At 40.3% G+C, this 24168-nt stretch overlaps 2 protein-coding genes and 1 long non-coding RNA gene across 4 annotated transcripts; 2 read left to right on the top strand and 1 right to left on the bottom strand.

The window, feature by feature from the left end:
* The first annotated feature begins 8791 nt into the window (after positions 1–8791).
* LOC136546492 (lysine-specific demethylase JMJ30-like) lies at positions 8792–12990 on the top strand. 2 transcript variants are annotated; one of them, XM_066538464.1, is made up of 6 exons: positions 8792–9351; positions 9923–10132; positions 11140–11271; positions 11442–11492; positions 11970–12062; positions 12549–12990. In XM_066538464.1, the coding sequence occupies exons 1-6, from the start codon at positions 8884–8886 to the stop codon at positions 12738–12740; spliced, it is 1146 nt and encodes a 381-aa protein (XP_066394561.1). In that variant the 5' UTR covers positions 8792–8883; the 3' UTR covers positions 12741–12990. The 2 variants fall into 2 exon arrangements, with proteins under 2 accessions (XP_066394561.1, XP_066394560.1); XM_066538463.1 differs by having other exon boundaries at positions 11349–11492.
* Positions 12991–17594: 4604 nt separating this feature from the next.
* On the top strand, positions 17595–19786 carry LOC136544221 (protein FAR1-RELATED SEQUENCE 5-like). The gene is made up of 5 exons (XM_066536450.1): positions 17595–17761; positions 17862–18247; positions 18446–18889; positions 19350–19393; positions 19484–19786. The coding sequence occupies exons 1-5, from the start codon at positions 17595–17597 to the stop codon at positions 19784–19786; spliced, it is 1344 nt and encodes a 447-aa protein (XP_066392547.1).
* A 3005-nt stretch (positions 19787–22791) lies between these two features.
* LOC136546491 (uncharacterized) lies at positions 22792–23992 on the bottom strand. The gene is made up of 3 exons (XR_010781371.1): positions 23901–23992; positions 23747–23803; positions 22792–23643 (listed from the first exon to the last, which is right to left on the bottom strand). It is a non-coding gene; the product is annotated as an uncharacterized lncRNA (long non-coding RNA).
* Positions 23993–24168: the final 176 nt, after the last annotated feature.

The raw sequence follows: 24168 nt of genomic DNA, 5'->3' as shown, positions 1-24168 counted from the left end.
AAGTGCTCGGGGGCTTGTCAGTGCGGGACCCACGGGATACCCCGCAAGGAAGGGAGCAGAACTAGCCTAACTAGGATTCTTTCCCTATAATCTTAGTAGTAGTATTATTCTGTAATCCTACTAGGGACTCTTACTGTAAACCGACTAGGACTCTGGCCTCCTGACTATATAAAGGAGGGCAGGGCTCCTTGAATCGAGAGTTCAGACAACAATTGTACAACACAACACTTTACAATCAATCTAATGCAAAGGCTAATGCCGAACTGGACGTAGGACTATTACTCGATCAATGATCGAGGGCCCAAACCAGGATAAATTGACTGTCTCTTGCGTTTACCGTCGAGTTCTGCATACGATGAAGCCCAAACATACTGCCCCGAGTACCCCCGTGGCAGGCTATCGGTGGTCAAACATCGACACACAGTTCTGCAAAACTCCTCCTTGGTGGATCCGTATATCGAGACGCATAAAGAGTTGCTCTGATCTGAGTTTTCAAGGAAGTTTAAAGCTTGGATTACGCATCAGCACATGGAAACTTTCAGCGACGGGTTGCGAAAAGAATGTCAGGGTGATGAGAGTATTGATGAGCAACTGTATTTGTTGGCTAGGCAGCCATCGTGGCATATCCTCACATACAAAGGGTATGAGATAAATGGAAATATATTTTACACAGTAGCCCAAGATAAAAGAAGCACCAACCAAAACAGTGGTGTCCGCATAGATGCCACCGACCCTAATAGAAATAAGCAAACATATTATGGCCGTATAGAGGAGATATGGGAACTAAACTATGCACCTACTTTTAAGGTACCTTTGTTCAAGTGCCAATAGGTAAAGGCGACTAGAGGCGGGGTAGTAGTCGACGACCAGTATGGAATGACAACCATGGACCTCAACAATATTGAGTACAAAGACGAACTGTTCGTCCTTGCCAAGGATGTGAATCAGGTGTTCTATATCAAGGACATGTCTACAAAACTGAAGAGAGGAAAAAAACAACAACAACCCAATCAATGAGCCAAAGCGCCACATAGTTCTTTCAGGGAAAAGAAACATCGTCGGAATTGAAGACAAGTCAGACATATCAGAAGATTATGAAAAAGATAACTGAATTCCACTCTTCACAGTGAACAAAGACCCAAACATCCAGCTAAATGATGAGGACACTCCATGGTTACGGCGCAATCATAACGAAGGGATATACGTTAAGAAGAAGTTCACTACTGTTATATATAGTGATGTTTAATAGTGTGTATTAGAGGTATTATGTAATAATTGTGAATTCAGAGATGTTTATTAGGTGTTTTTTTTCTATATTCAGATTAAATTTGTGTTTGATGGTGGGATTTTCATGTCGCTTTTGGACAATGAGTGATAAAAAAATAAAAAGATTTACGTTAAAATGATGTGAAAATAAATTTCCAATCGAAAACAAAAGTTTTAATGATTTAAATTAAACACTACATTTTTGCATTAACGAAATAGTAATTATTAATGACATTATGTTTCAATATTTATAAGAAAAAATAAAAAACTTTAGGTCACACAATTTTTCTGTGTGCAATAAAGCAAAAGTAAATCCATATTCTTTTAAAACAATTTTATGTCTTGTATTTAATTTACTGTGCAATTAACAAGACTTTAACATTTTATAGAAAAAATATATAAAAAATAAATAGAGCTTGGAACGGGCGTGAAGTGAAACTGTAGCCCAACTTTAGTCCCGGGTAGATCTACCACCCAGGACTAAAGGTGGGCTGCATTTTTTGCGGCCCGTCAAAATACACCTTTAGTCCCAGCTCGTAATACCAGCCAGGACTAAAGATCTTTTTGTTCCGGGCGTTTACAGGAGCCGGGACTAAAGGTCCCTCCCCTATATAAGGTGGTCGTTTCTTCTTCCTCCTCACTCTTCGTCTTCGTCACCCATCGCCACTGCCGCCGCCGCCGCCCTCGTCACCGTCGCTCGTGGCCACCTCATCGTCCTTGACCTCGCCGCCGCCGGACCCGGCGCCGATCTTCTCCTTCCCGACCTCCGATGCGCTCTTTGATTGCGCGTGGTCCGAGTCCCACGACTCCCTCTGCGCCGCCGCCTCCAGGGACGGCTCCGTGCGCCTCTTCGACGCCACGCGGCTCCCGCCGCCGCAGAACCCCGTACGCCTCCTCCGCGACGACCGGCCGGCCGCCCCAACGCCGGCCTGCAGCCTGCAGGTTAGCACTCGCGCTACTACGTGTATGGGCCCACGCAGACGCAGAGGGCCGGAAGAGCGTTGTTTTAATTAATCTAGAATAAGCACGTACTTGTAGGTGCGGGTTAGGTCCTGTGCTCACGCACGCACGGCACATTTTCTTCAGGCGTGCATACGTCGTTGTCTAGCGAGCGAGCAACTTAACGTATTACGCCGCCTCTCTGTATTGTTGGCACGTAGCTACTGATAACATGTCATTTGGATGCCCCTAATTGAGACGCGTCTTAGAAATTGAGAGGATCGAACTAGCGGTGTCAGCGATAGTATAATAATCCTAACTAACTAAGGTTGAATGGCACGCTACTACCCACTGATCACACGTACTCACTCCGTCCCAAGAGTGCAATTCTAATTCTAAGAGTCAAACAATTTTAGATTTGACCAAAAATCTATTAAAAATAAACATTAATATTTATAGTTCTAAATAAGTATTATTGAATTATTTTTCATAATAAATCTATTTATGAATATAAATGTTGATAATTTTTTTTTAAAAAAATAGTCAAACCTAAAAAATTTGACTTGGTTCAAATATAGAATTATAATTTCTTCAGAAGTTATAAATTTGTATTGTTATATATATATATATATTAGAGAGTTATAAATTTGTATTTATATATATATAAATTTATTATACATCTATATTAGAGAGTTATAAATTTATATTGTTATATAGCTAAATTTGTTATACATATATATTAGAGTTATAAATTTATATTGTTATATATATAAATTTGTTATACATACATATTAGAGAGTTATACATTTGTATTGTTATATATATATATTTGTTATGAATATTAGAGAGTTTTAAATTTATATTGTTATATATATAAATTTATTATATATATCACTTGCCAATAAATATTTCTAGAAAATAAGAAATCAAAGTTATGCTTTGGAGACTTAAATTTCGAGTGTAGTTATTTAATTAATTTTAAGCACATGACTCGATCCATTTTATAGATATATGATTTTTATTTTTTATAGATATATCTAGTGGTGTAAAAGCTAGATGGATGCCCCGAGAGACAACATGGATGAAGAAATGATGGATATTATCAACACCGGCACTCAATTTTCCGATGGTGACCAGTAGGATGTAGATGACGGGAGTCAATACCTGGCTCTTGAAAATAAGCAAGAAAATATTGTGCAAGAAAATACTGGCGAGGTATATATATTTATATATATATTTGAATATTATATATATATATTTTTTTTTTGAATATCTATCATCTATTATATGTACACATGATATTTATTTATTCTTTTTTTATACGTAGCCCTCTGGATCGACGACCACAACAGCGAAAAGCAAAAATATTCGAGGCCTAAAAAAGCCATTGGAGGGGCACTACATAATATCAGAATTCAATATCGAGACAGGAGAACCACTTGGTCCACATGCAAGAAAATTTGTGCAACACTGTGGGTACCTTGTAAGGGACAGACTTCCGATCAGTGTCCATGAATGGAAGCAAAAGATCAACGAGCCTCATGTTAGTTTTGTCTCTGATCTTGATAAGAATTTAATTTGGGATGATATCCTTCAATATTTCACGTTGCAAGCAGATGATTATGATGATATCAACGATGATGAATTAAAGGAGCTAGTTCGAAAGTGGGCTATGAAGAAGATGGCCACTCAATTTCAGACTTGGAAGAAATTCCTATACACGAAATACATCAAGAAAAACCTAACATCTAATTTTAATACTAGGGGTCCGCTTGTGAAGTTGAGGCCCTACTAGAATGATTTTGTACAGTATAAGACATCGGAACAGGAAAAGGAATGGGCGAGAAGGAACCAAGAGAATGCCCGACAGAAGGTATACCACCATGGCATGGAATCAGGTGGTTACGCGACTGCCATTCCCAAGTGGAAAAAATAGAAACAGACATTCTTGCCAAGGGTATCACACCAGAATCACTCAATTGGCCCAAACGTGCGAAAAATTATTTTTTCGCTCATGGGGGAAGACTGGACCTAGAGACTGGAAAGCTGGTTCATGGCCCAAAACTCGAAAGAGCAACATAAAGATTTTCTTATGCTCTACAAGCTAAAGCTATTGGTGCGTTCAGACCCAATAGAGAGAAGGATGAACTGACATATGCCATCGGGACTGCTGAATACAGTGGCTGAACGAGTGGTTTAGGACAGAACATTTCTTGGGAGCATGGTTTCTCTAATGACAGAGATACCTACAGAAGCCGACAGAGAAGGAAGGATGAGGAAGCAGCGCGGATCAGCAGGTTGGAGGAATATGTTCATGAGTCACGGAAGGCGTTGCTTCAAGCATAGGAGCACGAAAAAGACATGCAAGCTAGAATGCAGGAGGAAATCATAAAGCAAGTGCAAATAGCAATGAGTGCCCAAAGACAGGCATCAGATCCAGGAATCAACATTAATATTAGTCTCCCTGATCAGTTGAAAAGTAGCTGCGCTTCCACAGAGTTGCCAAATCAAGTTGACGCAATGCTACGTTTCTCCGTAGATGATATCACTGCACCGTTTACATCATGTGAGCTACATATTCCAAAAGGGAATGCCACAATCATGGTGGCTCTCGGTGTTTTTTCTCCAGATCCTACCAAGACACTAAGAATCCATAGGGCAATAATACCACCTGAATATGTTAGCGTCTCAGTGGATAGAGTTAATAAAGGTTTTAGTGATCTGGATCTTGATATTCCAAGAGGTGATGGGGAAAAGACTCTAGGAGAAGTAGAGAAGACATTCATACTATGGCGCAAGCGCTACATCATTATTTCCGGGGTCTCTAGTCCACCGCTGCTTCCCCAACTGCCAGACAATAGGTGAGGACAAAAGTAAACGAAATAATTTTTTCACTAATTTTCTATTGACATGCATGATTAATAATAATAATTTTTATACCTAATTATTCTTTTTTGTACTCACACAGCAGGACCTCCGCCAACCTAAGTCTAATTATTCAATCTCCAGATCATCATAGTGCTCTGGGCAATAATTATGTAACGTCGCCACCTCCAAGGAGGTCTCCAACGCCTCCAATGAGGTCTTCAATGGCTGCCCCGCCTCCCTTGATGACCAAGAAGCAGCTAGATCCTAAGAGGCCTGCCCCACAAATGAAGCTGTTAGCCCACCAGTCGGCAAAGAAGAAAGCCTCCTCTAATCCAGTTATTCTCCAAAAACTGTCTTACAAGAAAAGTGAAAAGGAATTAAATGCTGCAGTACAAAAAGATATGAACAGTTTCTTCGAAAAAGTAAGAAAGTAACGAGAAGCGAGGGAGAACCCGAAGAAACCGTAATGAATATGGTTCAAACTTAGACTTACTGGACGTCGATTTTGAGGACCTGGTTCGGTTTTACGAGGATACTGGTTTGGACCTTGCCCAAGTGCTCGTTGAAGGACCATCTGTTCTGAAAGTGGATCCTTGGAAGAAATTTGAACATGGAAAGAGTCTATACAACCCTGAGGCCTTAGATGAACTGGGTACGCAAATGTACCTGCTAAACAAGTGGTACATGGCAGCGTGTGAACGGGGAGAGACGACCTTTGTTTCTGTCAGAGTTAGAAACCAACATTACTTTCGTGGCGATGACGTTATATATGTCAAGTTTTTAGAATTACACCAACTATGCCACCTGGACTCTCTCGACAAAAATCTCATTAGCTGCTATTGTCTATAAGTGTGATTATTTTCTACTATTAAAGTGTATATATATAAAGCTACATGTATATATATAAATTATATATCCTCACACTATATTTTTATATATGTAGATATGAGATGACAGAACTTAGAAAGAGAAAGGATAATGATGTTGGTTTCGTTGATCCAAATATTGTATTCAAACACCCTAATCCTCGTCTGAATGGAAAGCTAAACTCGAAAAAAATCTCATGAGGTTCTTAGTGAACCAACAAAACAAGGACATACTCTTTTCCTACAACTTCAAGTGAGTGTTAAATAATTAATGTCGATCATATGGACATTTGTTCAATTATTTGCTTACTAGCTAAGGTATCTCCCATATATATATATATATATATATATATATATATATATATATATATATATATATATATATATATATATATATATATATATATATATATATATATATATATATATATATATATATATGATCGACATTAGCTAGAGTCAACATATATATATATATATGTTGACTCTAGCTAATGTCGATCATATTTATGTATAAAAACATATGCAGCAATCACTAGATATTGATGGTCATTGAGCATCTTAGACTCGTTAAGAAAAGAGCAAACAGAGTACCAAGACATGATAGATATTATCCAAGGGTAATTTGGTCTCTCTAGCAATTATATATACCCCGATCATTATTATTTTTTATTTTATTAAAGGCCAAATTAATTTTTTATTTTATTAGGCATAGTGTTTGGAAAAGTTTCATTGAGGAACACCACATGAAATATTGCAAAGTGTCACTGGATGTAATCATACACAAAGTAAGTACTAGCTATATATATATAAATATATATATATAAATATATATATATATATATATAAATATATATATATATATATAAATATAAAATTCAATTAACACCATGTATGCTTTCAATTCACCTGATCTTTTTTCTCGTAAAAGTGGGTTCTGAGGCAAGAACAGGGGACCAACTACTGCGGATACTATGTTTGCGAGTTCATCATGGCGTACTAAAAAAGAACTCCTGAAGAGATCCTCAAAGTACGTTATATAAATATATTCATATATTCACAATTTCTTTTATTGCTCGTATATATAAGTAATCACGTGACCAACACATATATATATATTAATACTTTTTCTTTAACTTTTATTGAAGACTCTATGGTTGAAGGAAAAAGTCATACGATGTGATCAACTGAAAGCAATTCAAGAGACTATAGCAGGATTTCTTAATGATCAGGTCTTAAACCCCGCCGGCGAGTTCTATAATGACATGAACGAAACATGGAAGCCAAACTAGATGGAGTGAATTTGTTATACCAAGGATATGATAGAATATACAATGCAAGCTTTATTTATAATATATATATATATATATATATATATATATATATATATATATATATATATATGTATATATATATATATATATATATGTACATAAAATAACGTACAATATATGTATATGCATGTAATATATACGTTAGTTTCATACTTTAGTTTGTATAAAATATTCGAACATTATAAGCGTGTAGAATACGTATATTATTAGCCGCGTAGAATGCGTATTCGAAAACCTATTCGAAAACCAAAATGAATCATCAATTGAAAATAGAAACAAAAAAAAGAAAACCTTTAGTCCCGATTGAGGGCCAGCCCACGTGGCCAGGTCGGGAGGCATCTTTAGCCCCGGTTAGTATTACCAACCGGGACTAAAGGTGGACCTTAATTTAGTCCCGGGCGAGAAACCGGGATTAAAAGAGGGGCCCTTTTATCCCGGATTTGTGCTCCTGATTGAAAAATCGGGACTGAAGGGGCTTTACAACCAGAAATACAGCTTGTTTCTGTACTAGTGACTAAAATAACATGCATTTTCATGCAGAGGGAGTATTGTTCTTAACAATCTTTTGCTTTAGTTCTACGAATATGCTGCTATGCCTTGCACTTTTTCAATAAAATACTTGTTAGTGTTTGACTTTACTTACATCTAACATGTGATATTGAACGACTGAGTGCATATGGCATATGTATGAGCGAGAATAGAAACTATTCTTTGTTTAGAGAAAAATCCTAGTACTTAGCGTGCCCATCAATTGTGCCTATGATTGCACACACTGTTCACCTAAGGTCAGCCTCAATGGAGGTTTCATGTACCACTTTTCAAGATTTAAAGGCTCCAATTTGTTGGAAGCACTGTAGACAAGTTTCATCTTCGTGAAATTCATTTGAGACTGTTATTATCTCTATTCATTTATACTATGCTATGCTATCTTATTTAATGTCAATAAACTCTCATGAAACTCCCACTAACATGGGCCAACACAACTATTTTTTAATGCTACAGTGATGGGTCATGTTCATTTAACTATTTATCTCATTTAAACAACCGTGTAGCTTGAATAATGGTCGTTTAGTCCGACTAAGGCTGACTGTTTAGCATTTAACGTCAAGGTGAATACTGATTGCATGTCTGCTCAACCTACCTGTGACCTATACCAGTAGAAAAGAGAGAGAGAGAAGCAAAGGTTCGGCTCTACAATAGGCCTTTCTGTGTGCGTACTCAAATGTGTCTTAAAATCTTTCAGTCCTCACGGGCCTGATCCCAATTCCATCAGAGTTGTTTGGCCCAAGCATCAAGCAAGCCCATCGTTGGCCATCAAGGCTGGATAATGGGCTTCCAATCAGCCCAACCATATCCCAACACAAACCCTGAATCCCTGGCCTCAATCATCGCGAAATAGCCGACGGCGGTCTCCACTGGGGAAATGGAAATCACGGTTACGCCAAATGGGGAAGGTTTCGGCTGCATCATTTGCGGCCAAAAGAGGGAAACGCACACGCATCCGGAGCAGAGCAACGAGAGACAGAAATATCTCCGCCGCTCTTGCGCTTTTGCGCTTTTTCTCCCCCCGCCCCCCAGCAGCACCAGCGCACGCCGCTCCGCCCTCCCTGATGGCCGCCGCTGGCGAGGGCGAGGCTGAGCGGGTGTCAGCGCTGCTGCGGGAGATAACGGTGGAGGGCGGGTTCGCTTTCGTCGCCTCGGCGGAGAAGGCGGGGGTGGGGGACCTGCGCGCGGCGGAGGCGGCGCGGGAGATGGCGTGGGAGCAGCTCCACTCGGGCCCCTGGAGCGAGGTCGGCACCGCCTGGAGGGACGCCTACGCGCTCGCCTGCCTCCACGTCGCGCGGCTCCGCACCCGCACCCGCGGGGCCAGCGGCGGGGACGGCGACCGCTCCGCCGCGCTCCGGGCGCTCGACATGGGGCTCATCATGGGGGGCAATCTACTGCGCGCCGACCTCGAGGCGGCCCTGGCGCGCATCTCCGCGGAAGCGTGCGGCGGAAGCGAAGGTGGCGCGGGGGTCGTGGATGAGGAGGACCAGAGGTGGAGGGAGGCGCTCGACAGGAACAGAGACATCGCTGATGTGAGATCGCTATTGCCTTCGTAAGAGTTCGTGTTTGTTTCTGTGCTTACCAGACAACGTGCACAAGAACTGCGCTGAAATTTTAGGGGCTTGCTGAAGTATGATTACTTTTTCCATTTTTAAAACTATTTGCTTAGAGTATGACTAGGCTTAGCACCCGTGAGCTACAACATTAGGGATGAATTTGGGTTTGCTTAGAGTACTGGATGGGTTTGATGATTCCTTGAAAACCCCAGTGTAACTAGAAGAATCAAGCAATACTATCGTAGAATGAGTTGGAAATGAGAGGTTACATTCTGATTGTTTTTGGCATAGCTGTGGGTGAATCATGCAATAAATTATTAGGGGCTAAGGTACTGTGGGTAACTCAAATTTCTACACTGTTCTTCATAGAAAGATGATTGCAGTTTGTATTGTATGATTTGAATGGAAATATCTATTCGAAAAAATGAAATATCAGCTCTAGTTAAATGAATGCTTAGTTTTTTTCCCTGAAGCTGCGCTGATAGAAAAACCTGCATTTCATTTCTTGCTCCGCATCTTGCACTTGCTAACAATAATTTTTTTTCAGGCACTCAAAATTCTTCCAGCGAACTCTTTATCCTGTAAGAAAGTTGAGAGGCGATCATGCATCTCCTTGGAGGAGTTTATATGTAATTGCTTCTTACGTGACTCCCCCGTCATAATTAGTGGCGCCATCGATCATTGGCCTGCAAGGACAAAATGGAAGGACATTAAATACCTCAAGAAGATCGCTGGAGATCGTACTGTTCCTGTTGAAGTAAATGCTTCTCTTTACACTAAACATTCAAAGACTTTGGAAATAGGCTTTTCTATTCCGTTAACTTAGTTCCTGTGTCACTTTGAATATGTGTTTGCCATTTTTTAGCTTCACAAATGAATATAAAGATCAAGGAAATAAATAGTAGAATTACAACTCATTTCAACGCCCTTTCTCTTTTAAGCTAATAAATATAAAGTAAATAAGTGTCTCTAAATATTACTTGTTTCATTGTTTGTATAAGGTATTTAAATTGACATTTTATCTCAATCAGCCTAAGTAGCAATAAGTAACAGTATTTTGTCTTGGTTGTACTAATATTCAGGTGTGTAATATTGATCTTTTGCCTTGGCAGTCGAAATACTAGGTAAATTGGAACTCTTTTATCTTGCTCTCTTCGAAAAGAAGTTGACTAACCTAGGAGGAACTAGGTGGTGTTGTAAATGAGAAGAAATAGGCACCCAAATTCGAGCTAAGAGGACTTGAGCTTGGGAAGTGGAGGTGTACATGCAAACCTCTCACTAACTGAAATAGGCTCAATTCCTAAACTGCCCTCTTCGTGTATTTACATTTCAGTCTCAACACCATGTTATTAAAACTCTAGCTGTAGATACTTATTATGCTGAAAGAATTCGGTAATGTGATATCATGTCATTTCAACATGTTCAATTAGCTTTAGTTTGCTATTAGTATATATTGCTATCTTTCTTTAACCATATTAAGTATCTAGCTGTTGCACACAATGGAACCAATCTTCAAAAAAATGTGGGTCGAGTCTCAAAGCTGTGTAGTTCATTAATGCAATATCCAAAGGACAGACATGCTACTTATTAAACTGCAAAACAGAGATATTTCAACTCCGAGCACCACATGCTCTTGAATTTTGTAACAGATGGTTGCTTTGTATTGATTTAGGACCGCTCGTTAGCTGAAGAATTTACTGAAAAGCATTTTTCGTTTTGCATTATGATAATTCTTGATCCACTTATGAAGTTGTTTCTTGTCAGGTTGGAAAAAACTATGTGTGTAGTGAGTGGAAGCAGGAGCTTGTCACATTTTCTCAGTTCCTGGATAGAATGTGGTCAACTGTCTGCCCATCAAAGTTGACATATCTAGCTCAGCATCCATTGTTTGAGCAGGTAGCTGATTTTTCAATGTTGATTCTCAGTAGATTGCCTTTGTTCAGTTGTGCATTTTACTTCATTGGATTGGGCAGATAAAAGAGCTCAGTGAAGACATAATTGTTCCTGAATACTGTTATGCTGGTGGAGGTGAACTCCAATCACTTAATGCTTGGTTTGGTCCACAGGGGACAGTGACACCATTGCATCATGACCCACATCACAACATCTTAGCTCAGGTAAAACACGTGTGTATTTAACTTGGTGGTGTACCCATAACTTAGAATTTGTGCTATGAACAAATGTAAACTTTTGAAGCTGTAGTTTTGCAAGGAGATATCTCCAATCATTAACTTTGTTATGTTGAAAAAATATTATGGCATTGTTCTACTGTTCTCTTATCTGACTATGTTAACAAGTGAACTCTGCTTTATTTTAGTTCTCAGTTAGTATAGTAGTAGCTATACCAATTTGATCTTTTGTGAATTTGAATTAGATGTTATCTCAACGTGACATCTATGAGGGCTCATAAAAATAGATCATTAAGTTGGTCATAATCGCTGCTTACAGTCAATTAAATATATCAGTTAAAGATCTTGGCAGATGGCTTTTGCTGTTTACTGCCTGTATCCATCATTCTACTTAAAATTTTCTGACAATGTCATCTGTTCCTTCAAGTAAATTTTATCAGAAATGGTTGACACATATTTTTACAGGTTTTGGGCAGGAAGTATATTAGACTCTATCCTGCTTTTATATCTGAGGACTTGTATCCACACACACAGACTATGCTATGCAATACTAGTCAGGTACATGTATCTATTCCGGTAGTTGTATATTCCAAGCAAATATACGGAATTACCATTGTGGATCGTCATGATGTTGCATGTAGTTTTGGCAGCTAAGTATCTGAAATAACGAATTTCCAGATTTTGATTGTCAATACTCTCTTCGCGACTCTATATTGCATTGCAGACTGGACCTACTTGCTAGTCCATTTTGATGGTTTTATGTATTAAAGGTTTCCGTTTTCCAATCTCTCGGTCATTATTTTCTTCATCTTGCTTCTCAGAACTTTTCAGATTTTTTTTCTTTCTATTTTGTATGTATTCTGAGCAACCTCTGATAGTTAGGTTAACATGAACACACTTTTTTGTAGCCAATCAGTGATTACTTTCCAGGACTGCTCACTCTTATTCTTCTACAGTTTATTGTACAAGTATCCACATAAATTCTCATTTCCAGATCTCGTTGGGCTCTGCTCAATGTAGTTAGAATGCACTGCTGTTTTGCAGGTAGATCTTGACAACATTGATTTGAAGGAGTTTCCAAGGGCTGAAAACCTGGAATTCATGGACTGTATATTGGAGGAGGGTGATCTGCTTTACATCCCTCCAAAATGGTGGCACTATGTCAGATCTCTCTCCACCAGTTTCTCGGTTAGCTTTTGGTGGCGTGCAGCAGTTCAACCCTCAGGCGGCTCATAGCGTCAATTCTTATATATCTCCCATATTATCAGAATCAAATTGCAGAAAACCAAAGTAACCTGACAGGACCCTTCGTTTCAGGTGGTGTCCGCCTTTCAATGGATGTCATCACCGATGGCCATTGTTAGTTTTACTTTTACCACAGTGATTAAAATATTGAAATTGCTTATATGCCATTTGTAACAATGCATTGTTCGACCATCATGCTATCATCTGATTCTTCAAAGTTGAGAGGTTGGAGGTTGTCGTCCTCACTGCCTCAATGTCATATCCTTGAAACTGTAAAGGTAGACTTACTGTTGTGGCCACCAACCACATACCGTTTCTGTACGGAGAGGAATATACCATTGCCCATTTGCATGCTAGTTGCCTGTAATCACTGGCACTGCTTGTACTCCTGTTTGCTTGATCTACTTTTCAGCCGAGTGAGTCTATTTCAGCTTATTCTTCCTTACAGAACACTATTGAATCAATCGAAACCAACAGGCTTATATACCAGCCGAATAGGCCCTGGCGGCCTGGCATGTACATGAAGTTCCATGTGGACCGTGCAGCTGTCTGCAGTGTATCTGGACCTTCATGCTCTCTCCATTCCATAAGGTCCTGTTTGTTTCGCTGAAATTTGGCTGTTGTTGATGCTGATGCTGATTTGTTGTGAGAGGAAAACATTGTTTATTCGCTGAAAAGTACGACTGAAGTAGTGGTGAAAAACAGGGCCAAGATGGGTCATTCTCACTTCATGGGGAATCAAACACTTTCAACTTTGACTAAATATATATAAGAATATTTATAATATTTATAATGTATAATTAGTATCATTAAATGAATTGGGTGAGTCAATGATCAAATATATATAAGAATATTAATATTTATAATGTATAATTAGTATCATTAGATGAACCAGGTGAATGGTTGAATATGTTTTATAATAAATTTATTTGAAAATTTAAATATTGCTAATATTTTGTAGAAATCTAACCAAACATAGCGACATTTTTTTGGGACAGCCTACGTCCTAAAAGAATCCTAGCCTAATTCTCGATTTTGCAGGAGGCAAACAGTTTTAACATTTATAATATTGAATAGTGTCATTAGATTAGATTAATTATAAAATATTTTTTTATAGTAGCTGTTTGGAGTTGTAAATATTACTAATGGTATTTTCTATATAGTCAAATTTAAGGAAGTTTGTTCCAATTTAAATCTAAAGTTACCTTCTTTTTTTGACTGAAGCACTAGGATATTAGTTTATGGCGCACTTGAACACTTCATTTTTTTTATAAGGAAACTCGAACACTGTCTTTTTTTTTATAAAAAGGGCGGCAAAAGCTTTGACGCTATTTATAAACTCCAACACTTTGTCATCAGGTATGTACTAGAGTATGACTATTGAAGTGATCAGTGAGATTAAACAAAGTATGGTTTGTAGCATAGGCTGCATAGCCCACGTTCGAGCGAGGGTAGATAGATGATGCCAGTTTCCTTCGGATGTTGGATGGTGAGTGGTGACCTCAAAAACTGGGAAGCAGGAGTGCAGGACCAGTCATTCAATCAGATGCGGTGACCTCAGAAACTGGGAAGGGGCAAGACACTCCAGCGTCACCTGCATCGCGTCACGGTTTTTCAATAAAGCACTGAACCTTCGTCCTTGAGACACAACCACTGCGAAGAGAAAAGCGGACCCGAGAGACGCTGCGTGGCGTGGAGGCTGGAGCGACCGTGCCGTGCGTGTGGAATCCAAGCAAAGCAAATGTTGTTGCATCCAACAGTAGCCTAGGCGTATGTGGCTGCGAAAAGACAGGCATCTACGTCAAAATTCTTTTGGCGTGAATCTCTGAGCAACTTCCCGCCGCTACAGTGCCTAGTGCCTACTGCTGCATCCGCTGGACCAGCTAGCCGCGCGAATGGCGCCACGGAAAAGAAGCTCCGCACACCCGGCCGGCTGCCGAAGGCCGATGCGTCGCTGCGTGCGTGACCACCAGTCCACCATGCCATGGTACCGCTACCGGCCTACCGCCTACCGCACGGCGCGGCACCACCGCCCCGACTGATTCTTCCATCTGAAATTCTGAATTCTAATGCTGTGACGTGTGATCTATACGATGCCCGCGTCCGTGTGGCATGTACGCCATACGGGTACTACGGCGCTGTTGTGCCTGTCAGCCGCGGCTCCGGCTCCGGCTCCCCGCTCGACTTCGCAATCGCTCGCGCAACAGCGTCACCCCTGTGGCCTGTGCAGGAGCAGGGCGAGCACCCGAGCACTCTACATTGAGTGGTCAGGTCACGCGCTGCTCGGCAAGTTTTCCCGTCTTGTGCAAGTGCAAGAGCGGCTTGCCGAGCCTGTATTCATATTCCTTGCTGCAATATCCACACGTTCCATTCCAAACATGTTTCTCGCTAGCATTCGTTTTCGGACAAGTATACTGTTACCACAGCTACTAGGCTTTGTTCCATGTGGCCCAAGTTGCCAGTGTTACATTACAGGTTTCTGCTACGGCAGACGGTTCAGCACTCGGCTTCATGGATTCTTGTATCCAGAGCCATGCTCCTGCAATACGGATGCTCATTTTTTTTCCTTTCTTGCTTAGCCGTTGGAGTTGCTACGACTGCAGCCAGCAACACCGATGATTAATCGGAGCAAGGGATGATCAGGTTAACGTAACCTAACCCAACCTGGGTGGACAGAAAGGACTACGAGTTCACATGTATATGTATCTGTTGATATGCTGGATTAATTTAAGGGCTAAGCCACCTACTAATACCACAGCTGACATCTTGTGATCCTGAACAACAGCTCAGACAAAAACTACATTCTAGCCATATATATATATATATATATATATATATATATATATATATATATATATATATATATATATATATATATATATATATATATATATATATATATATATATATATATATATATAGGGAGAGGCTATTCAGCAGCCGGCTACAAAATAAGTTATTCTGTAGCCACCTCTATTTACCATAATTTTATATACTAATTTACCATAATGTCAATACATATTTACGATAGTTGGGTTACTATAACACATGGGAATATTTACCATAACGTTATAGTAAACCACTTAGTAAGGAGTTACTGTAAATCTCGTAAATTAACATAGTAATTATCGTAACTCAAAGTGGCTACAGAATAAGTTATTCTGCAGGCAGCTATAGGATAGTAGTTATATATATATATATATATATATATATATATATATATATATATATATATATATATATATATATATATATATATCATGGGTGCATTCTATGAAGCGGGTGCACCCGACACGCGAGCGGCGAGCGCGAGACTTACCAGACTCTAGCTGTCTGGAGAGCCCCCTAAAAGGAAACCACTCTTTTCCTCTCCGGACTCCAAATTCAAATTGAGCCTCCAAATTTTTGCCGCTTCCCTTGATTCGCCACAGATAACAGAGCCACCGTCGCCGCCAAATCTCGCCCACTTACTTCCCTCGCCGCCGTCGTAGCTACCCCAAGTTGCGCTGCGCCCATGGCCCCACCGTCGCTACCCCGACTTGAATCGCCACTTCCAGCAGAGCAGATGGATCAGTAGCTGGCGATTGTTGTCGCGAGCGGTGGAGATCCGATCGCATCGTCTCCGGCGCTGGCTACATCTGCGGCCGCAACTCCTCCGGTTCTACCGACGAGCACACCCGTCGCGAGAGCGAACATCCCCGCGGATCGGGTGATGCCTTGCATCACACGACTAATCTGACACCACCCACATCGATTCCTCCTAGAGCATTAATCAATCCTAATCCTGGTCAGAGATTCCACCCAGTGAGCATCTCTTCTGATTGCAACCGCGATTTCCACCCCTGATTCCTCCTGGATCGCATGATTTTTGATTTGGCGGCGCTGTTATCTGTGATTAGAATAAACTGGTGTGCCTGAAGTATGTTGCAACTTCGGATGTGTTGATTGCAACTTCATATGAGAATTGCAACATTAGTTGTAGTATGATTGCAACTAATGGTTAGGGACTAATTGCAACTCTATCTGTGACATACATGCATGCAACTAGTGGATGCACTGTGATTGCAATTCTATCTATCATTACAATAAACTACTGTGCCTGATGTATGTTGCAACTTCAGATGTGTTGATTCCAACTTCACATGAGAATTGCAACATTAGTTGTACTTTGATTGCAACTACGGGCTAAAATCAATTGCAACTCTATCTGTGACGTACATGCATGTAACTACTGGTAATTGCAACTTCAGATGAGAATTGAAACATTATTTATAGTTTGATTGCAACTAGTGGATGTACTGTGATTGCAACTCTATCTGAGAGGGCAACTAGGGGTTGTACTGTGATTGTAACTAATGATGAGAATTGCAACATTTGGATTTTTCACATGAAGGATTGCAACATGAGTTCTGGTTTGATTGCAACTTGATGTGATACTGTAATTGCAACTATTTGTTTTGGTTATGCACCAGAATTCATTTGTATTTAGCACCGCATATTTTCTTTTTTTGCAGGATCCAAACATACTAGATGTATTTATCCCAAGGGTGAGGTAGACATTTGAGACAAAAAAAAGAAGCCTACGAATTTTGCTGTGATTATGCAAGATTGGCTGGGTTCAGTGTGAGGGTGAAGAGAACTAACAAGGAGACTACAGACTGGGTTTGCAACCGAGAGGGGTTTCTGAAAACAGATAAAGAGAATAACGAACCACAGATTGAAAAGACATCAAAGAGAGTCGGTTGCCCTGCATTTGCTAAGGTAAAGCAAGATAAGAAAGCCAACCAATGGTACTTCGACCATGTTGAGGAAGCACACAACCACAAGTTGCACCCGTCGCCCAGGATGGTCAGGTACATGCATATTCATAAACAAAGGGATGCAGCGCTGGATGACCTATTTGCTATCATGGCAAGGAATGGGGTAGCGCACCAAGCTGCGATGAATGTCATGTCCGAGCTATATGGTGGCCGTCAAAACTGGCCGTTCACAGAGAAAGATGTCAAAAGCATGTAAGTCCCTGTGTGCTAAGTTCAGAAAAAAATCCAAAAGAAAAAAAAGTATGCTCATAGCTACAAAAAAATAATTTACTAATTTCTTTTTATGTTCCAGGAATGCTGAGCAAGCAAGGGAGGAAAAGGATGTTGATCTGGAGAAACTTTTTCAGTTTTTTAGAGAATGCAAGACAAGCAACGAGTACTTTTACTTTGACGTGGATTTTGATCCGAAAACAAAGGTTCTCAGGAGCATATTCTGGAGCCACGCTAGTCAAAGAGATGAATACAAGGACTTTGGTGATGTGATCACCTTTGATACGACCCACAAAACAAACAGAAAAAACATGCCGCTAGGCATGTTTGTGGGGCCCAATAACAACCTGAAGAATGTGAGTTTTGGGCAAGCTCTGCTTCGGGACGAAACAACTAAATCATTCAAATGGTTGTTTGAATCTTTCAAGAGCTGCATGGGGGGGCACCAGCCCTATGTGATCCTGACAGGTATAACTTTTACTCCAATTGCGCATATAATGTATTCCTGGTTTGCAAACTTGATAATTGAACAAATGCAATAAATTGGATTCTCCTATTACAAACTAGATGTTGTATGGGTTACAACCTATTGTATTGCTGGTTCATTTTGGAAACTGCTGTTTGATAGATATGTTTGTATATATCTTTTTTTTGTGCCTGCCATAGATGAGGATGCAGCAATGAAAGAAGCGATAAGGACAGTGTTCGACAAATCGCAACATAGAAACTGCAGATGGCATATCACAAGGGCGTGGGAATACAAGCTCGACAAACTGTACATACAACACAAAGATAAAAACCTGAAGGAGAGGCTGGAATCTCTGATAAATTATCCAGTAGGGCCTACACAGTTTGAGGAGGAGTGGAACAAGCTGGTACATGAGTGTGAGATAGCTGATAACCCAGCAATAAATGCACTCTGGGAAAAGAGGAAGAGCTGGATTGCAACATACTTCAAGGGGATGTACTGCGACAGAATGACATCCACGCAGAGATCAGAAAGCCAGAATAGGGTACTGAAGGATGGTTATGTTAACAACACTACAACCCTGCAAACGTTTGCGAAGAGGGTGCTTGATTCGCTTCAGCACACAGACCACATGGATGCTGGTGAGACGCACTACTCACATGTATGTTATTTTCAGAAAAATAACAAATCATTCCTGCTGCTGGTTGCAACTTGATCACAAAAAGAATTTTGTGCAGGCTGAGGTCGTCTGAGCTTGCAAATCAAGGTTTGATGAGTAGCTCAACAGGGTGTACACGAGAGTTGTGTACCAGGAATACAAAAGGGAATATGCTAACAGCACAACATTTCTCATAGAACCTAATCCTGATCCAGAAGTCAGGGATGGTTATTTGGTGAGGCATGAGAAGGGCGTGGGGAGCTTCTGCTAGGCACAACATGCATTTAAAGTGGTGGCTGACAAGGAAGCGGGAGTGTATGAATGCTAATGCAAGTAGTGGGAGCACACAGGTAAGCTGGTTGCAACCTTGATACCTATCCAGTTGCACATCAAATATACCTAGGTGTTTCTGTGTATTAAACAAAATATATTGGGAAATGCAGGGCTGTTCTGCATGCACATCATAAGGGCATTCACCCACCTGCAGGTGCAGAGCATACCGGAAAAGTACATTTTCAAATGATACACGCGTGATGCAAGATCTCTAGTTCCATGGGACAGACATGATGTTGTGCAGGTTGGGCCACGAGGAGACACAGAGCAGCTGCGGATGTTAAAACTGCTACCCAAGTTAATGAGGCTAGGCAAAGCAGAGAGCAAAACAGATCGAGCTTACGCTGAAACTGTGAGACATCTAGATAGGATCACTCCTAGAATTGAGCTTCTCCAAGCCACAGAAGTTGATTCTTCTATGCATCCAACCAATTCGATAGGGGTGGAAAGTGGGGAGTTGCAAGCTGTTGATACAATCCAGAATGTTGATGCTGTTGCATCGACGCTGGATTGTAGTGCAGCTGTTGTGGAGACAAATGAAAATTAGGCTGAGATCAACCTTGATCCAACCTCTGCAAACTTCCTTGTTGGTATATCACTGGCTGAGCCACCAGTGTCACGCACAAAAGGTAGAAAATCTGGCAAGGAAAGTAATGTGCTGAAAAGATAAAGGGAACTAATAATCCTTATAGCACATACACGAGGAGTTATGGGAAAAAAGTGTGCCACACATGCAATGTTATTGGACACTACAGCACAACATGCCCACTAAACCCAAACAGGAGCATAGCAGCAGATAACAGAAAAAATAGGGCTGCCAAAACACAAGGTGGGACTCCAAGAAAGAGAGGTCGGCCAAAAACACAGAGGGAAAAGAATTAAGAACAAGAAGGGGACCATAGTGAGGATAGTGATGGCAACAACTATGAATCTGAATGAATCTCCACGTGTACTTAAAATCATGTAGCTACATGTTCTCCCATAAATAATGTTATTATTTATTTTGTTTTCTTTCCAGTAACAAAAAAAGTTGCAACTGAATCTGAATGAATCCGCGTGTACTACAACCTACAAATTGCAACTCTGGTTGTCATACGAATTGCAAAACTCCAAGCCGTGACTATTATAATGTGTGCAAAAATGATGAGTTCAGATGTCCTCGGATTGCAACTTAGACCGTCAACCGATTACAACTTACGTTATAAAACAGTTGCATTCCGGTTGGGTAGGCCATTTGCAACTACCCTGGACCGCTGCTTGCAGCTCCGTTTATATACCAATTGCAACTCAACCCTTGAACCGTTTGTATACCACTTGCGAATCGAGTGATATGACAGTTGCATTTCGGTTAGGTACGCCAGTTGCAAAACTGCTAGTTGTAGACCCGTCAGCCGATTGCAACTTCCGTCGTGCGCAAACCACAAACATGGTGGTGGCTAGTTGCACCTACAGTGATAGCCGAATTAAAACTGCGATGGACATCTGGTTGCACATGCATTTGCATACCAGTTGCAACTCAGACAATCAGCCGATTGCAACTTTAATCATACACAAATTACAACTTTGTTGGTACCAGACGTGACTCGTTTGATAGCCGAGATGGAATACGATTCACTATGCCAGTTGAAAATGCCCTGGTACCAAACGTGATTACATAGTTCCCTGCCCCCCAAAAGTGCACAGCACCAAAGTGTGTATACACAACGACCTACATTAGAGCGCTAATATACACAACTAACATTCTGCACAGATTTCTAACAGTTTTTCAGCAACAACTATAATTCTGCACAACTTGACTTCCACTAGCCACATATGCACTATGTTAAAAACAAACGAACATAAAATGTTCTACTGACTACTACCATTGTCCCATTCAATCTGTCGTCCCCTAACTCTAAATATATCAAGCGAGGCAGAAAGATCAACTTGATTGAGGGGATGGAACGTTAGGTAGTGCATTAGCTCGAACCTGTAAATTGTCCCCTTGAACTACAAGACCAAACAAAAAAAAGAGCAGAGAAATTTGAAAAAAGTTAATACACATGTCAGGTATCAAAACAAGCTGAAAAAGATGCAAAAATAAAAACAAATAAAAAAGTGGTAGAAATGAAGCTCACCGGGTTGATTTCCTTAGTTAGCTTCTCTCCATCATAGTACTCCATGTACTTCCGAATAAAGAACATACAATCGTTGAGGAGTGCCCACTTAGTTACATTAATAAAAGGCCTCTTCTATCTGTGAACTCGAGGAAGTTTCTGGTTTGAGACCTTCTGGAATGCAGCATCGATGATGGAGATCTTGGCAAAAACAGCCTTGTGGCGATTAAGTTTGTCGATGCAGTTCAAGAAGTAGTCGTTTGAATCAAACACATCTATGCGCTGGTGCAACATGTTGAAGCAGTAGACAAAATAGTGAATTCCATCCCTGATTGGAACAAATATCTACAAAAAATAACCAGAGTAATTATCCAATGAAACGTGCACACAACAACAAACAAAAAGTTTAAAAATGCCAATTGCATATCTTGACATACAATAATTGCTACTGGCAGTGATGCTAGATTGCTTGTGTATTGAACAAAAAAAGTAGAGTGTGTAGAAGACTGCTAACCAGTTTTGCCTTAGACAGATCATAGTGCTGCAGCTGAGATTCAAGAGTTCTCCACACTTTAATAAACTCAGCCGTCTTAGATGAATCATCATTCAAAATTCTTAGACACTCTAAAATAGCAAACTGAAAAAAAAAGAATGAAAAAATAATTTAAGCGATCAAAGGGCATCGTTTTGCTATAAAAAATATAAAATATTATACGAATGGACAAAAACCAATGATCAAAATAACTAACAAAGAAAGTAGTGGTGAAAACACCCTGTAGCCGACAGAATCCACTTTGTAAATAATATCATCATGTTTTAAGCAGTGGACCAAAAAGTCGACCACCATAATCTCTCCTTGTGCTTCATCAGCAAAGTTGGAAAGCAGGTCCTCACTAGTAAGGGTACAAAAAAGAGCAAACTCGATCAAGACAGTACTGCAAAAAAAAGAAAGAAAAAATCATACAGTGCAAATCAATTAAGGGACAACACATTTAAAAAAATCATACAAAACACTAGGGCATACGGTGCCATACAGACAATAATTACAGCATACATGGTATTACATTTGCAACATACAAGCTATTACATTTGCAACTGATGATGATGCAATTGCAAACACACAGACAATTGCAACACAGATTGCAAAACATACATAGTATTACAACTGCAACTAAAGTAGACAGTCCGGTACTACAAGAATAAAACTAGAAATCAAATTAGGAACAACAAATTAGAAAAAAAAACATACAAAAATTGCAATCATATAGTGTCATCATAGAAATTGCAACACGCAGGGCATTAAGTTTGCAATTACTCAGGGGCTCCAGTACAATAACAAAATGCAACATAAAAGGGCATTACATTTGAAACATATATGTTACTAAATCTGCAAACTAATGATGGTAGAATACAAAAAATAAATTACTAAAGAGAAACAGAGTGCACGAGCATACCGTTTCAATTCATCATCAACGGCGATCTTCCTCCTCAATGCAATCGCCTTGGCAAGAGGTACGCCAGGCTGGTTTTTTCGGATAACGAAAGGGGATAGGTATTTCCTCGGCTTCAACAAAATCCTATCACCAAGGCACTGGAAAATTAATCTTTGAACCTCGTTGAAGTCTACCAACCCTTTGGATACTTCTTTCCGCGAGAGTCTTACTGGTGGTGTCAAGTTGCTAATCTCGTCTTCAGACTCTGTAGGGAACTGAATCTGTGAAGCAGATGAGTGAGACCATGCCTCCTCAGGAATAGTAGAGTGCAATATAGCAAGCTCAACATCGGCCTCGTTGCGGAGCCTGTCCAGATCTTCCTCATACTTCTTGCGCTTGGCAGCATATTGTTTTCCAGCTTGAGTAGCCAACATCTAACTGATCCTCTTCGCTACAGCTTCCTGAGCCTGCACAGTGTCTTTATTCAAAGCATCTTGATTGCACTTTAACTGTTTATCCATTTTGACTTGAAGCTTCATCAACTCTTCGTCTCCCTTCTTGCTTTGACCAGCCTGCTTCTTCTGGTCATCAATCTCTACCTTCTTCCCAACAGCAGCCTACTTCTTCTCCATCTTTTTAGCTTCAACATCCTTAGACATCCGTGAAGACCTTCGTGTGTATGTAGTTGAAGGTGGAACCTCATGCACCGTCGGGACATCTAGATTTTCTAGCACACCACCTTTCTGTGGACCAACATGGGAAGGGGCATCGCCTGTGAGGCCAGCTACATAATCTACATTGCCTCCTTTTCCGCATGTGTCTATATTAGGCGCAACTGGTTGCTCATCAGCTGAGGCATGCGAAGCATCAACTTCCTGTTTCAATTGAGAAAAAAAAGTCTGTAAGAATATGAATTGCAACCCAAATAACAACTGAATTGAGAAAAAATTCTAAAGGAAGAGTATGCATGCTCACAACATGTTCAATTGCAACAGGAAGTGTAGAGGGGCAAACAACCTCTTCTGCTAAAGTTTCCTAAAAACATATCGAGAGAAAAAAAAACATGTATGAAAAACAATATGGATTGCAACTAAAGACTCATATGGATTGCAGCTTTTGAAAAAACACCTACATCAATCAAGTTCGAGCTGACCGGTCCTTCCTGCTCATGTACAGGTGCGTCTGAAACCAAATGAAGAATCTGCTCTTCTTGGTCAATCTGGTTTCCATCAGACGCATCGTGCTCCGCTACCTCCTGATGAGTGTCTCCCTAAAAAGTGTAGAAAAGAAAGCTATGATAAGTAATGGATGGTGACAGTTGCAACAATGCAAATGCACTGGTTGCTAATCTTGATGGGTCACGGTTGCATCTCAGTATCCAAATGAAAAATAAAAAGTCT

Source organism: Miscanthus floridulus, chromosome 3 (genome assembly GCF_019320115.1).
Source record: "Miscanthus floridulus cultivar M001 chromosome 3, ASM1932011v1, whole genome shotgun sequence".
Taxonomy (NCBI): Eukaryota; Viridiplantae; Streptophyta; class Magnoliopsida; order Poales; family Poaceae; genus Miscanthus; species Miscanthus floridulus.
The sequence above is the reverse complement of the archived record's forward strand: the minus strand, read 5'-3'. Positions and strand labels throughout refer to the sequence as shown.